General features: G+C 35.8%; 1 protein-coding gene across 1 annotated transcript; it reads right to left on the reverse strand.

Moving 5' to 3' along the window:
- Nucleotides 1–2,964: 2,964 nt before the first annotated feature.
- On the reverse strand, nucleotides 2,965–6,250 carry LOC108846287 (cysteine-rich receptor-like protein kinase 40). Its single transcript, XM_018619511.2, has 7 exons — nucleotides 5,325–6,250; nucleotides 5,110–5,235; nucleotides 4,455–4,576; nucleotides 4,176–4,383; nucleotides 3,856–4,093; nucleotides 3,639–3,777; nucleotides 2,965–3,559 (listed from the first exon to the last, which is right to left on the reverse strand). The coding sequence occupies exons 1-7, from the start codon at nucleotides 6,142–6,144 to the stop codon at nucleotides 3,278–3,280; spliced, it is 1,935 nt and encodes a 644-aa protein (XP_018475013.1). The 5' UTR covers nucleotides 6,145–6,250; the 3' UTR covers nucleotides 2,965–3,277.
- Between the last annotated feature and the right edge of the window lie 6,824 nt (nucleotides 6,251–13,074).

A 13,074-nucleotide genomic window follows, 5' to 3' on the forward strand; every position in this document is an offset into this window, starting at 1 on the left:
CTTTAGTTGCTCCGTTTTCTATTTTTTTTTAAAGCATAAAAGGTTAAACCTGATTCTATTAAAGACACAGACCTAATCCCCATGGGAGGTACAGCCAACGGATAGACTCTCTCCTGGACATTCAAATGAACCGAAAGCAAAAATCCATATCCGTGTGGTCGATGGGGTTCGACCCGAATTCGTCGTATTGGATTTTTTAATTCCCTCAAGCGCCACTAAGTCACCATCACCGGTTTTCCCTTTTTTATTTTTGTTTGATTGTTAAAGAATTCCTACAATTCGAGATCTACCTATCTAAAGCTAAAATAATACGTTTGGTAATGCAATTCTTACTTCATTAACATTTTGTTTCATGTATTTTTCTCAAAAACATATATAAAATTATATAAATTTAATAAACATAAATTTATAAATGTAAGAATAAGAATCAATCTAAATGTAATTAAATTAATCTGATTGTAGCTTAATGAAAATTAAAAGAAATGATAGTTTGATTTGAAAGAATATGTGCAGTCAATATATCTAAAATGAATAACTTAATTGATTCTAAATAATTATACATGTAATAATATATCTGATTGAAATAATAGCATAATGAGATTTAACTTAGTATTTTATTTACATTCATATATATAAACTACAAAACAATCTCAAAATTTATAAAAAATGAGATTAAGACGTCAATCAATCATTATTTTAAATTATTTCATAAATACTTATATATTTGCATAAACACATAAAATACAACTATGTTTTTTGATTACAGAATATAATTTACAGTTCTGGTGGTCAATATAACTTTACAAATTTGGTAAAAACATATTTTAATGATTTTGGCAAAAAGCATAATTTCAATTTTTTGGCAGATGAATATTATTTTTTGGGCTTAACATAAAAATAAATCTCCGACTGTTTTGCCTTGGCTTTGAACCAATATGATACTTCAGCTCATGTAGTGTTAGTCTGAGAGTAAATAAAACTCCCATCGTATTACTATCCTACGTAACCAAGTGAAAGATATTTCATAATTTGTTAACACCGAATTTTCTGGAAAGCTTTCTTGAAACTGTACAAATTATTCCTAAAAACACACAGTTTTACATGCACAAGCAATCATTTAGAAATGTCATAAGCAAATTCATGATCCTACCAAAATATCAATATGCGTAAACCAAACAAAATAATTTTCAAATTTGTTATCACCGAATTTTCTGGAAAGCTTTTCTGAAACAACACAAATATTTCTTGAAATTAACAAAGCCACAAAGTTTCATAAGCACAAGCAATCGTCTAGAATGTAAAAACAAATTCATGAGCCTACCAAAGATATCAGTATGCATAGTAAACCAAACAAGTAACCAAGCAAAAGGTTTTTCAAAATTTTAATATTGGCTTTTCTGGAAAGCTTTCTTAAAACTAAGTAAATCTTTACTGAAATTAATAAAGCCACACAGTTCAATAATGTCAAAAGCAAATTCACACTCAGAAACACTGAGACTGCAGATAAAATACCACAGAGCTGGGGCTCAAGAATAGCATATGATGTAACTCAACTGTATCTAAAAAACAACAAAATCAAAGGTACATTACCTCAAAAATTTGTGTTCCCAAACATAAACACCCTTTAACTCGAGCTCCAACAACTTCCAAGGCCCTCTAGCTGGACAACAAACAAAACAGAACTTTGTCTTTAGCAGAAAACTTCTTGGGTAATGGTGTTTCTCTTTAGCTACAAACAGTCTAATGAGTCACATTACACTTTCGATTAACGAGAACAAGAAAAGTCTCTCGTTAATGTGTGTTCTTAACAAGAAAAAGCTATAACTTTTAAAGGAACAAGAGAACTAAAACATCGACACACACATATTTGAAACAATATCATATCATCCAACTTAACTATAGAGATTCCCTTTCCTAAAAATTCAATATATGTGAACAAACAACAAATCAATGCATATATGTATGAATATGTAAGAAAGAAGCTCGCTGAGTTGGTTTCTATCATAACTAATACACCTCTTTCTTTTTATGTTTTCGTTCTGTGGTAAGTATTGATTCTGTTATGTCATGTTGATCCCCTATATATGCATGAATAACATTGTTTCTTTAGTTTTCACAAAAAAAAAAAAAAAAAAACATTGTTTCTTTAGTATGGACACATTCTGCAGCTGTTGATGACATTTTTTATACAAAATAAAGTATTAAACTGAAAGTATGAAAACAAATAGCCAAGAACAGTTCTACTAATCACAACAGCAACAACTAACTTATGTGCTATTAAATATCCAATCTCAGAGGCATTCTATCGGACATGTTAACAGCATAACCAAATCCCAGCACGACAGATACTTTGAAAAAATAAGATGGATTAACTTAGATTTTGTTCTCCTCAAAGTGAATCATGAATTGCTTAGGAGACAGACAATCTAGTTGCTTTATATGTTCAATTAATACAACAAAACAAATTTGTTAGTTCTCAAGTAGCTCTAAAACTCAAGCAATTATCATTGAAGATATAAGCCCCATATTTGAATCTCAAAACCCTAGACTTTGAAATAATATCGAGATGGCATCGTTGGAGAATCAAAGCTTCATGCTCTTTGTTGGAGATGATGACAGTGTTCTTCGCTGGAGTTGATGGAACGAAATGGGATTCGACGTTTTGTCAGTCTTTCCCGTCGTGAGAGATATCAAAGATCGAAAAGAGTTTTCTGACTTTTTTCTTTTTTCTTTTATTTAATATAAAGCAAGAATATTAAAGTCATTTAGTGTATTAATGAATGTTATTTTTGTAACTTTTAACTTGAAATGTTATTTTTGAGACAAAAACTCAAAAGAGACTATTATGGAGAATTGCCCTTCCCAAAATTATAATTTTATGAACAAAAACTTATACTTTACATTTATAATCAAATATTTTTATAGACTAATACCTTTACATTTATAATCAAATATTTTCATTATAAACTTATATTATACAAAAACTTACATTAAATACAACTATAAGGCAAAAAGAGAGCCACATGTTAATACCCTATTGATACTTGCAACGATAAGAATTTCACATAGACAATGCCGAACGATCATGATCTACCACGGCATTGTTACCAGACTTTGATGCAAAACAACGACTCCCTTTTTCAACTTCTGTCGATGCAATGTTTTCTCTGTAGTGGTTTATAGAACTCAGGATGGTATCTATTCATACTTTTTGCTACTCTCATTGCATACAATTAGAACATTACTACCTTAAACTAGCATATTAATAATTTGTAACTCATCGACAACTCAACTCTGTCAAGACATTGCTCATTGATGTAGTACCATCTTCAGATTGGGAATTACTCACTGTGAAAGCAGGAGCCTTAGGTGAAGGAATAGTGATGGCCTCACTGGCAAGCCAAACTATTACAGTGCTCATGGTTGGTCTCTTTGTTGCATTCTGTTGAACACACAACAAACCAGTCTGGATCAATTTAATGATCTCGTTACTGGGCTTCTGAACCAATAAAGGATCAATTATGACATCAGGCCTTCCTTCAACCCATCTCTTCCATGCCTGAACCAAAAGAAAAAAAAAAACTTAATTTAGGATACGAGAGGAAGTACCAAGAAGACTGATATGAGAAGAAACTTACAAAAGCTGCAATTCCTTCTCCCACAAAGCTATTATTTCTTCGACCACTGATCATCTCTAGAAGCACCACACCGAAGCTATATACATCAGATTTAGCTGAGATTTGCCCATGATTCAGGTACTCAGGAGCCATATATCCACTGCATATATGAAACTAATAATGTTAATTGATGTTGAGCATATTTATGTGTCTTCAAAGTTGATTGATATGCTATTACCGAGTTCCAGCTATTCGTTTTGTTTCAGCTTGAGTCTCATTTGTGTCAAACAGTCTCGCTGTCCCAAAATCTGCAACTTTAGGGTTCATCTCTGCATCTAAAAGAATGTTGCCTGCCTTCAAGTCTCGGTGAATGATCTTGAGCTGAGAATCTTCATGGAGATAAACAAGACCTCGTGCAATGCCTTCTATAATTTTGAACCGGACTTCCCATGTAAGTAGTGAACGCTTCTCTTCATCTACACAAATATGGAAGCAACCTTTTTATTGCTAAGAGTTTCTAAAATCTACAGAAACTGCAGCTGTGTTTCGAAGTCTCACCGAAGATAAATCGGTCAAGACTTGAGTTGGGGACAAACTCGTAGACAAGAATCTCTTCATCTCTTTCATTACAGAAACCAAGAAGCTTAACCAGATTCTTATGCTGGAGTCTTATCAAGAGTGAAACCTCATTTCTAAACTCCACACCTCCATCTGAACCTCTGGTTAATCTCTTCACCGCTATCTCTTTCCCGTTAAGTAGTATCCCCTGAAGCCGGTTCTCAAGATTTGTTACTTATCCAAGACAAAAACCTTAATAATATTATTAGGAAATACTACCTTATAGACCGTACCAAATCCACCTTGACCAAGCTTATTTTCAGTCGAAAAGTCAGCTGTTGCCGATAAGATCATACCAAGATCATACGGTAACATAAATTGACCATCTGAATCAGCATATTCTGCACAACGAACCAAAACGAAAAGAAATTAGTCACCAAATAGGCTGACTGAAGTAGGCATGAAAAGATAAACAGAACCCAATATCTGAACCGAAATCAAGCCAAACCTGAACTGAAAAATATTCAAATCCTTATTTGTTCATAGATGTAAAACAAACGAATGGATCTTGTAGAGCATTACAAAACACGAATGGATAACTTGAAAAACAAGAAAATTTGAAAAACACTAATATAAAGATCCGTATTAGTATTCAAAATAAGTATTTGCAAGTAAATAAGTATTTCAAATACTCAATTCCATGTTTATTTGATATAGTATCTAAAAATAAATATTTAAACTTAGATAAATATACAATTTATATACTCAAATCTATATTTATTTTGATGCTAACTAAAAATACTAGTATTCGAACCGAAATAAAGTAAATCTGAAACCAGTATGGTTAAAAATCAGAAAAATCAAATCCTACATAGACTCGAAAGGTACTTGAACGCACATGCATAGACCGAAGCGATAAACAAGGCGCACTTACCATTTATTCCGTTGCTTAATTTTCTCCTCCGAGCATTGACTTTGTAGAAACCAAAAAATACCAAAAGATTAGTGAAAGTAAGAACCAGAAAGGTTAAACCGATAATTTCCCAGTGCACGCATCTTCCTGAAAAATTTAAACACTTGTTAGTCTGAGAACATCTTTATATTATACTAACAGAATTTTTGGCAATGCTGTAACTCATTTTGTTTGACCTTTCTTCGGTATAGAGCTCCTCTTTTCCTGAGCCTGATGTCGATCAAGTGCAGGAACTATTGTAACATTACCAATAGCACTATGGAAAGACAATAGATCCCACTTGAATAAACAGCTCGGAAAACTAGCCATGCCCCCTGTTCTTCCCCGAAACTGTTCTCTAAAGTATTTCACACAATCTCCCAAACATTGTTCGCAATAATGGGAAGTTATGTCGGGTGTGCATTGCATCATCATGTAAACATGCGGATACTCTGTGAACTCCGCTTTCACGATACTATAATACTTATGTACCGAGGAAGTATCAGCTTTTGTTGCAGCTTCAAGGGTCTTATTAACCGTGTATTCCCACTGTTGCATGAAAAAGGTCATGTCTATAGATGGCCCAATATGATCTGGACTTGGATCTATTAAAGGTTGTATAACCTCGAAGTTCCCAAAAGATTGGTTTGAGGAACGTACAAGACACCAAAACCGGTCTTCATCGTCACTTCTCCAAACGAATGAGTTCATGCTGTCTCCACAACTCGTTTGTGTATCCAGAGTCAAGCTTTCGAGACAACTGAAACAAGCTTTTTGCTCGTAATATTTTTCGCAGAAGCCAAGAGCGTAAACTCTGTTGGGATACTGGCCGAGTGAAGCGTTGAAGAATCCGCCGTTGGTGACGACTTTGTTAGGAAGGGTAGAGAAGAGACTTTGGCGATTCTGAGCATAGCTGCTATTGCCGGCTAAGCTTCCGTAACACTTGGCGCCGTCAACAACTTCGAGGGTCTGATGAAAAAGAAGATAGCAAATCATCAAAGCAGGGAATTTCTCCATATATTTTTTAAATGTAAGATAGCAAATGTTTTATTTTTTCTTGTATTTCATAGTAAACTATTGTGGTGAAGCCTCTTTAGTCCAATGGTTTAACTAATGGTTCATTGATGCTTCTACACCAGCAGATCTAGATTTCAATTCAAAAGAAAACGAATTATTAAATAATTATGTAGGCTACGAAAAAAAATTTACAAAGGACCGCCAACATTGTGCAAGTAAACTCTGTCAAGTAATAAAAGTTAGATATTTGTTACCTGGCTTCCTGATAGAAAATACTTGTTTTTTCAAGCCGAATACCGAATACGGGGTAAATAGTGGGTACAAACCGAATGCCGGTATGGACTTTTAGTGTCGATTATTAAAACCAAACGAGTATATCTTAGAGAGAATTTCATAAATACCATAAGTTTATGATAAAAAGAATAAACTAACCCTCCAAAATAATTTATAAATGTTCAAGAATAATTTATAAAACATTTATAAAAGTATCAACCCAAACTTATGATGTTTTAAAAAATTTCTATATATCTTAATATTTTATATGGACGCCAAAATTTCAAAATTATTCGTGGATATCAAAAATTGAAACTTGAACGTGGTGCCAAACACAGTTTGATATATATATTTTTATAAGAGAAACTTTTTATGAATAGATATTTCTTACAACTTTTTTAAAAATTCAGTTTTCTAAAACGGTTTTCTTCAAAATGTGTATGATGCGATGGCTTGATTGTATATTAAAAAATTGAGGTAAGTGTTTTATTCACAGTTTGATTCGAAGCATTCAAAAGAGTTGAGCACGATTCCGGTATATTTTGTTTGTAAATGCAACTTTAAACATAACATTAAATTTAGTATTTTGAGGTCTGAGATCTTATGATCGAGTGACAAGGAGACAGGTTTGGAAAACCAACCCCTTCCACATTCGATCCATCTGATGTTCTAAGTTAAATCACATTATTTTAGACATCCATATGGATATGGATTTTCGCTTTCGGTCTATTTGAATAACCACAAAGAATCTATCCATAAAATGCATCTTCTTTGAGGATTGGACATTTCCATAGGTTCGAAGTATCTTTAAATTAATTAAAAATAACATTTAGCATTTTTAATATCATATTTTATTTTAACTATATTGATGCTAGGAGTTTTCAAGGCTCCTAATCAAATGATGTAGTATAAAAGATTGTCGAACCAATCCTAAGTGATTCTAATGCAAAGGGAATGCAAGTCTATACTTAATCTAAGTGCAACCAATTGAGTGAGGTGAAGTGAACTAAGAACTAGAGTAGAAATGCAATAAAGAAATGATCTTTGTTTCTCAATATGAAGCAAGAGGACTCATGGGATTAGGGAATTGACATTGGGTGATCAAGTTTCAATCTAAAGGTGGCAGCTTTTCAATCAATCTATCAACCTTAAGCCTAGACACAATCCTAAACAAACTCTATCTCTAGATGAATGTTCATTTGCTAAGGCAACTCAAGCATCAAATCTCTTTGGTTGAATGTTACAAAAGCAATCATGGAGAACAAGTCTACTAGCCATCTTAACACCTTTAACAACAAATCTCTTTGGCAAAGTATGTTAAAAGCTTAGGAGAGTTGGTTCAGGCATTTCATCAAACACCTTGTGGGTGGGAAATGCCTAAAGCTCAACTTTTGAGAGGCTAACTCAAAAGATGCATTGAGAATACTCTACTAGCAAGGAACAAGAGAGATCTATACTAAAACACCTTAGATCTAGCTTAATCACTCTTGGTCTCCCTAATCCATGAATCCAAAAGGAGTCTACTCACTAATCTTCATGATTAACCTTAAACCCATGGTTGATTTAAGAGAAATCATGTTGAGAAGCAAGTTTAATCCAACAATTACAAAGAAATGAGAAGAAAAGAGACTAAAGATTCAATCTTTCTTCAAGGTTTCAATGTGTTCTTAAGAGAAAACAAGATAATCCCATCATTAGGGTCTAAAGAGTATTTATAGTAGCCTAAAAACGAGCTGGGTCGACCCAACAAACCTGGGTTAACCCATGATAATTTGGGTAAAATTTGGTAAAAACAGATGTGAGTATTTTTTCTAAGTGTCACAGCTGGTTTTTGACGCGTCCAATAAGCCGCTGGAGGTGCAAAAAGCCGCTGTGACATCACAGCTGGTTTTTGACGCGTCGTCACTTGGCCACTGCGAGAAGTCGAAGTTGGGCAGGGAGGTGTGTTTTTCTCCAGCGGTTTGGTGAAACCGCTGCACCAAAAGCCGCTCCAACACTTAGAATTTTCAGCAGAACTTCTGCACCGGCTTCTCGTCATGACGCTAGGCCGCTGGGTGATGTGCATCGGCTTCCTGCAAGGTCAAAATGCCGCTGCCTGTCACATGAAGCCGCTGGGACACTTAGTCATCACGCCATGAACTCGAAAAACACCAATCTTGCCTCCAATCCACCTCCAATTGCTCCAAAGTCACCATTTGGCATCTCCATCACCTGATAAGAACAAATTCAATGCAATGCAAACTAAACAAGTCTAAATGCTATCCTAGATGATCAAAATGCATGATAAATGAATGGTAAAATCTATTAAAAACACAAGATATCAACTCCCCCAAACTTGTCCTTTACTTGTCCACAAGTAAACTTTCAAGAACATATTTGGAGAAGAGGTTTGAAGGTGGGAGCTCATAGCCAAAAGACACCAAAAACACTCAACTTGACATCCTAAAGAAATATAGCAAATAGCATGAGCAACTCTCTTATTACACTCTTATTAAAAAGGAGGAGGTGAGTAGAGCCACAAAGGCTGCTCATGACATGAAGAAGATAGTGAAAGAAACTCATTCTCCACCTCTTGATAAGACTCCTCACACTCTCACTCTCCACCCAATGAAGCTCAAGAATGGAGCCATTGAGTACAAGATCAAGTGCAAAGGCAGGTCCAAGCCATTCTCAAGTGCAAGGGCCATCATCACTCCTCAGCTTCAAAACGACCCCATCAAGCTTCAAGAGCTCCTCTCTCAGGTCCTCACCATCACTCTTGAAGGAGGGAAGGATCCTCCTTCTCACTAGTACAAGAGAAAAGGTAGTCAAGCTAGTGACTCAAAACAAGCTCACTTGGGAGGAATTCCCATGGTTATCCTTGTATATAAATTTGCTATTTCATTTCTTTATGTTTTCAATAAGTGTGGCAGAAGTTTCAGGCCAGCTCAAAGCTCAAGCTCTAGACACCCATTACAACACTTCACTCTCCACTTGAGGTATCACTCCAACCCTTCTTTGTACATACCATTGCTTTTATCATATTTTCGGTATCTTCTTCTCTCTTATTCACACAGAGACTGTGTGATTTAAGTTTAGGGGAGGTACCAAGTATTTAATCATGTTTGTTTTGTTGATTGTGAGTCTCATGCATTGCATTGTACATTCATATATGCATAGAAAAAACCATAAAAATTAAAAAAAAAAATTGAAAAATGCATAAAGAATCATGTAGTTGCATCACTTGCATTCTTAGGATTGAGTCTAGATCATATAGATTGCATTCACTTGCATATGGAGCAGCTATTGATAATGCCTTGTAAAGAACACTTGTTTGCACTGAATTTGACACCCTAGTTAAGCATATCAAGTAGCTTGTGCATCTCTTGAAAGTCTTGCATGCTTCGTGCCTTGAAAACTCTTCTTGAAACTTGTATGCTTGCTTGTCATTGACATTGTACTGAAAACCAGCTCCGAGCTGAACTTAGGCTTAAATGAACTTAATTTCTCTCACTTATGGGCATTTGCATACTTGATCATGGTTCTCATACACATTTGGGTTATCTTTTTCCATTGTACCACTCTTTATTAACCCAAATGGTACTCCCTCACCCTTGAATCCTTACCTTTCTTTGAAGCCAACATTGATTTGCATGAGTGAGGCCTTTTCTGATAGCTTGTCATGTGCAAAATCTTGAGAGTATTGGAGGCGACATGGATTTGTTCTCATCTCTTGCTAGCATAGGATCATGATTTGAGCTAGCTTCTAGGATGATGGTTGGGTTTATGTCCTTTATAAGCTTGTATCTTGGGTTTGGATAGTGAGAAAGTTGAGAAAGATGAACAAAAGAGTGTAGATTGATAAGAAAAGCCTTAGGGACCTTAGAATAAAAAGAAAAGAAAGCTCTAGATTGTGGTCTTTGACTCCTTCCCCCTAAAAAAAAGAGAAAAGAAAAGAAAAGAAAAAAAAAAGAAAAAAAAAATGATAAGAAGAATCAGTAAGATAGTGGGGAAGGGAAAAGAGAAGTAAGAGCTAAGCATTGAGCAAAGATTGTCCCTTGTTGGCTAAGTAAAAAGAAATGGAAATGAGAAATTTGTTCATTGGGTTAGACATGAAAATGAGTTGCTACTTGGGTTGTGGAATGAAGTGAATGGGGGTAGAACTTGTAATCACTTAGGAAAAGGGTAGAATGATGAGAATGGATCCATGTATGCATGAGTTGCTTCTAATCTTAGATAAATTTTGCATAATGATCAAGCTCCTTGTTCTTGAGTGATAACCACTTTAGAATGATGCATTTGAACCCTTCTCTTCATTCACTTTAGACCATTTGTTTACCTAGCCAAATGATTGAGATCATGTGCCCATTTGTGAGAATCCACCTTGTGTGTGTGTGTGTGTGAATCAATGTGAGAGCTGCTAGGAAGACTTGTTGGTTGATGAGTATTGCATCTTGTGTAAAGGCATAAGAGTATCTTGATAGGCCTAGAGAAGCTAGAGATAAGAGAGTTGCTCATGCTATTTGCTATGTTTCTTTAGGATGTCATGTTGAGTGTTTTTGGTGTTTCTTTTGGCTATGAACTCCCACCTTCAAACCTCTTTTCCAAATAAGTTCTTGAAAGTTTACTTGTGGACAAGTAAATGGCAAGTTTGGGGGAGTTGATATCTTGTGTTTTTAATAGATTTTACCATTCATTTATCATGCATTTTGATCATCTAGGATAGCATTTAGACTTGTTTAGTTTGCATTGCATTGCATTTGTTCTTATCAGGTGATGGAGATGCCAAATGGTGACTTTGGAGCAATTGGAGGTGGATTGGAGGCAAGATTGGTGTTTTTCGAGTTCATGGCGTGATGACTAAGTGTCCCAGCGGCTTCATGTGACAGGCAGCGGCATTTTGACCTTGCAGGAAGCCGATGCACATCACCCAGCGGCCTAGCGTCACCCAGCGGCCTGGCGTCATGACGAGAAGCCGGTGCAGAAGTTCTGCTGAAAATTCTAAGTGTTGGAGCGGCTTTTGGTGCAGCGGTTTCACCAAACCGCTGGAGAAAAACACACCTCCCTGCCCAACTTCGACTTCTCGCAGTGGCCAAGTGACGACGCGTCAAAAACCAGCTGTGATGTCACAGCGGCTTTTTGCACCTCCAGCGGCTTATTGGACGCGTCAAAAACCAGCTGTGACACTTAGAAAAAATATTCACATCTGTTTTTACCAACTTTTACCCAAATTATCTTGGGTCAACCCAGGTTTGTTGGGTCGACCCAGCTCGTTTTTAGGCTACTATAAATACTCTTTAGACCCTAATGATGGGATTATCTTGTTTTCTCTTAAGAACACATTGAAACCTTGAAGAAAGATTGAATCTTTAGTCTCTTTTCTTCTCATTTCTTTGTAATTGTTGGATTAAACTTGCTTCTCAACATGATTTCTCTTAAATCAACCATGGGTTTAAGGTTAATCATGAAGATTAGTGAGTAGACTCCTTTTGGATTCATGGATTAGGGAGACCAAGGGTGATTAAGCTAGATCTAAGGTGTTTTAGTATAGATCTCTCTTGTTCCTTGCTAGTAGAGTATTCTCAATGCATCTTTTGAGTTAGCCTCTCAAAAGTTGAGCTTTAGGCATTTCCCACCCACAAGGTGTTTGATGAAATGCCTGAACCAACTCTCCTAAGCTTTTAACATACTTTGCCAAAGAGATTTGTTGTTAAAGGTGTTAAGATGGCTAGTAGACTTGTTCTCCATGATTGCTTTTGTAACATTCAACCAAAGAGATTTGATGCTTGAGTTACCTTAGCAAATGAACATTCATCTAGAGATAGAGTTTGTTTAGGATTGTGTCTAGGCTTAAGGTTGATAGATTGATTGAAAAGCTGCCACCTTTAGATTGAAACTTGATCACCCAATGTCAATTCCCTAATCCCATGAGTCCTCTTGCTTCATATTGAGAAACAAAGATCATTTCTTTATTGCATTTCTACTCTATTTCTTAGTTCTCTTCACTCCACTTATTGATTGCACTTAGATTAAGCATGGTCTTGCATTCCCTTTGCTTTAGAATCACTTAGGATTGGTTCGACAATCTTTTACACTACAACATTTGGTTAGGGACCCTTGAAAAGTCCTAACATCACCTGTTCCCACCCTTTTAATTAGTCCTTTGCTAACCAGAGATCTAGCTGAGATAATACTCCACCAGCCATATGACGGGAGTATGATTTAATTGGTTCCAGGGGTGAAGCATTCCTGAAATATCTTCCTTTGAACACTCTAGAGAATAAAGTATTTGGTTTCTCTATCAGCCTCCAGAATTGTTTTCCCAACATTACCGTGTTAAAATCCGCTATGTCTTTGAATCCCAAGCCCCCTCCTCCTTGCTAATGCAAACCTTATCCCATGATTTCCAGTGCATCCCGTTAGTTCTTCCTCCTGGACTCCACCAAAATTGAGCCGTAATACTCGTCAATTTCTTAATTGTCGCCTTCGGTAGACGATAACAAGACATCACATGGTTAGGGAGTGCAGTAGTTACTGATTTAATAATCACCTCTTTTCCACCTTCAGTAAAGAATTTAAAAGTCCAACCATTGATTCTACTATTCAGGCGCTCCTGGAGAAATCCAAACACCTGAATTTTAGAACTTCCCATATTTTCCGGCAAACCCAAGTAGGATC

Source organism: Raphanus sativus, chromosome 3 (genome assembly GCF_000801105.2).
Source record: "Raphanus sativus cultivar WK10039 chromosome 3, ASM80110v3, whole genome shotgun sequence".
Taxonomy (NCBI): Eukaryota; Viridiplantae; Streptophyta; class Magnoliopsida; order Brassicales; family Brassicaceae; genus Raphanus; species Raphanus sativus.

What these genes read in the sequence shown, in the direction of transcription:
- LOC108846287 (XM_018619511.2), bottom strand. Translation starts at nt 6,144, where the DNA reads ATGGAGAAATTCCCTGCTTTGATGATTTGCTATCTTCTTTTTCATCAG. An exon ending in GAGCTCTATACCGAAGAAAG is followed by an intron (nt 5,236 to 5,324) that starts GTCAAACAAAAT and finishes TAAATTTTTCAG; the next exon opens with GAAGATGCGTGCACTGGGAA. An exon ending in ATTAAGCAACGGAATAAATG is followed by an intron (nt 4,577 to 5,109) that starts GTAAGTGCGCCT and finishes TTCGTTGTGCAG; the next exon opens with AATATGCTGATTCAGATGGT.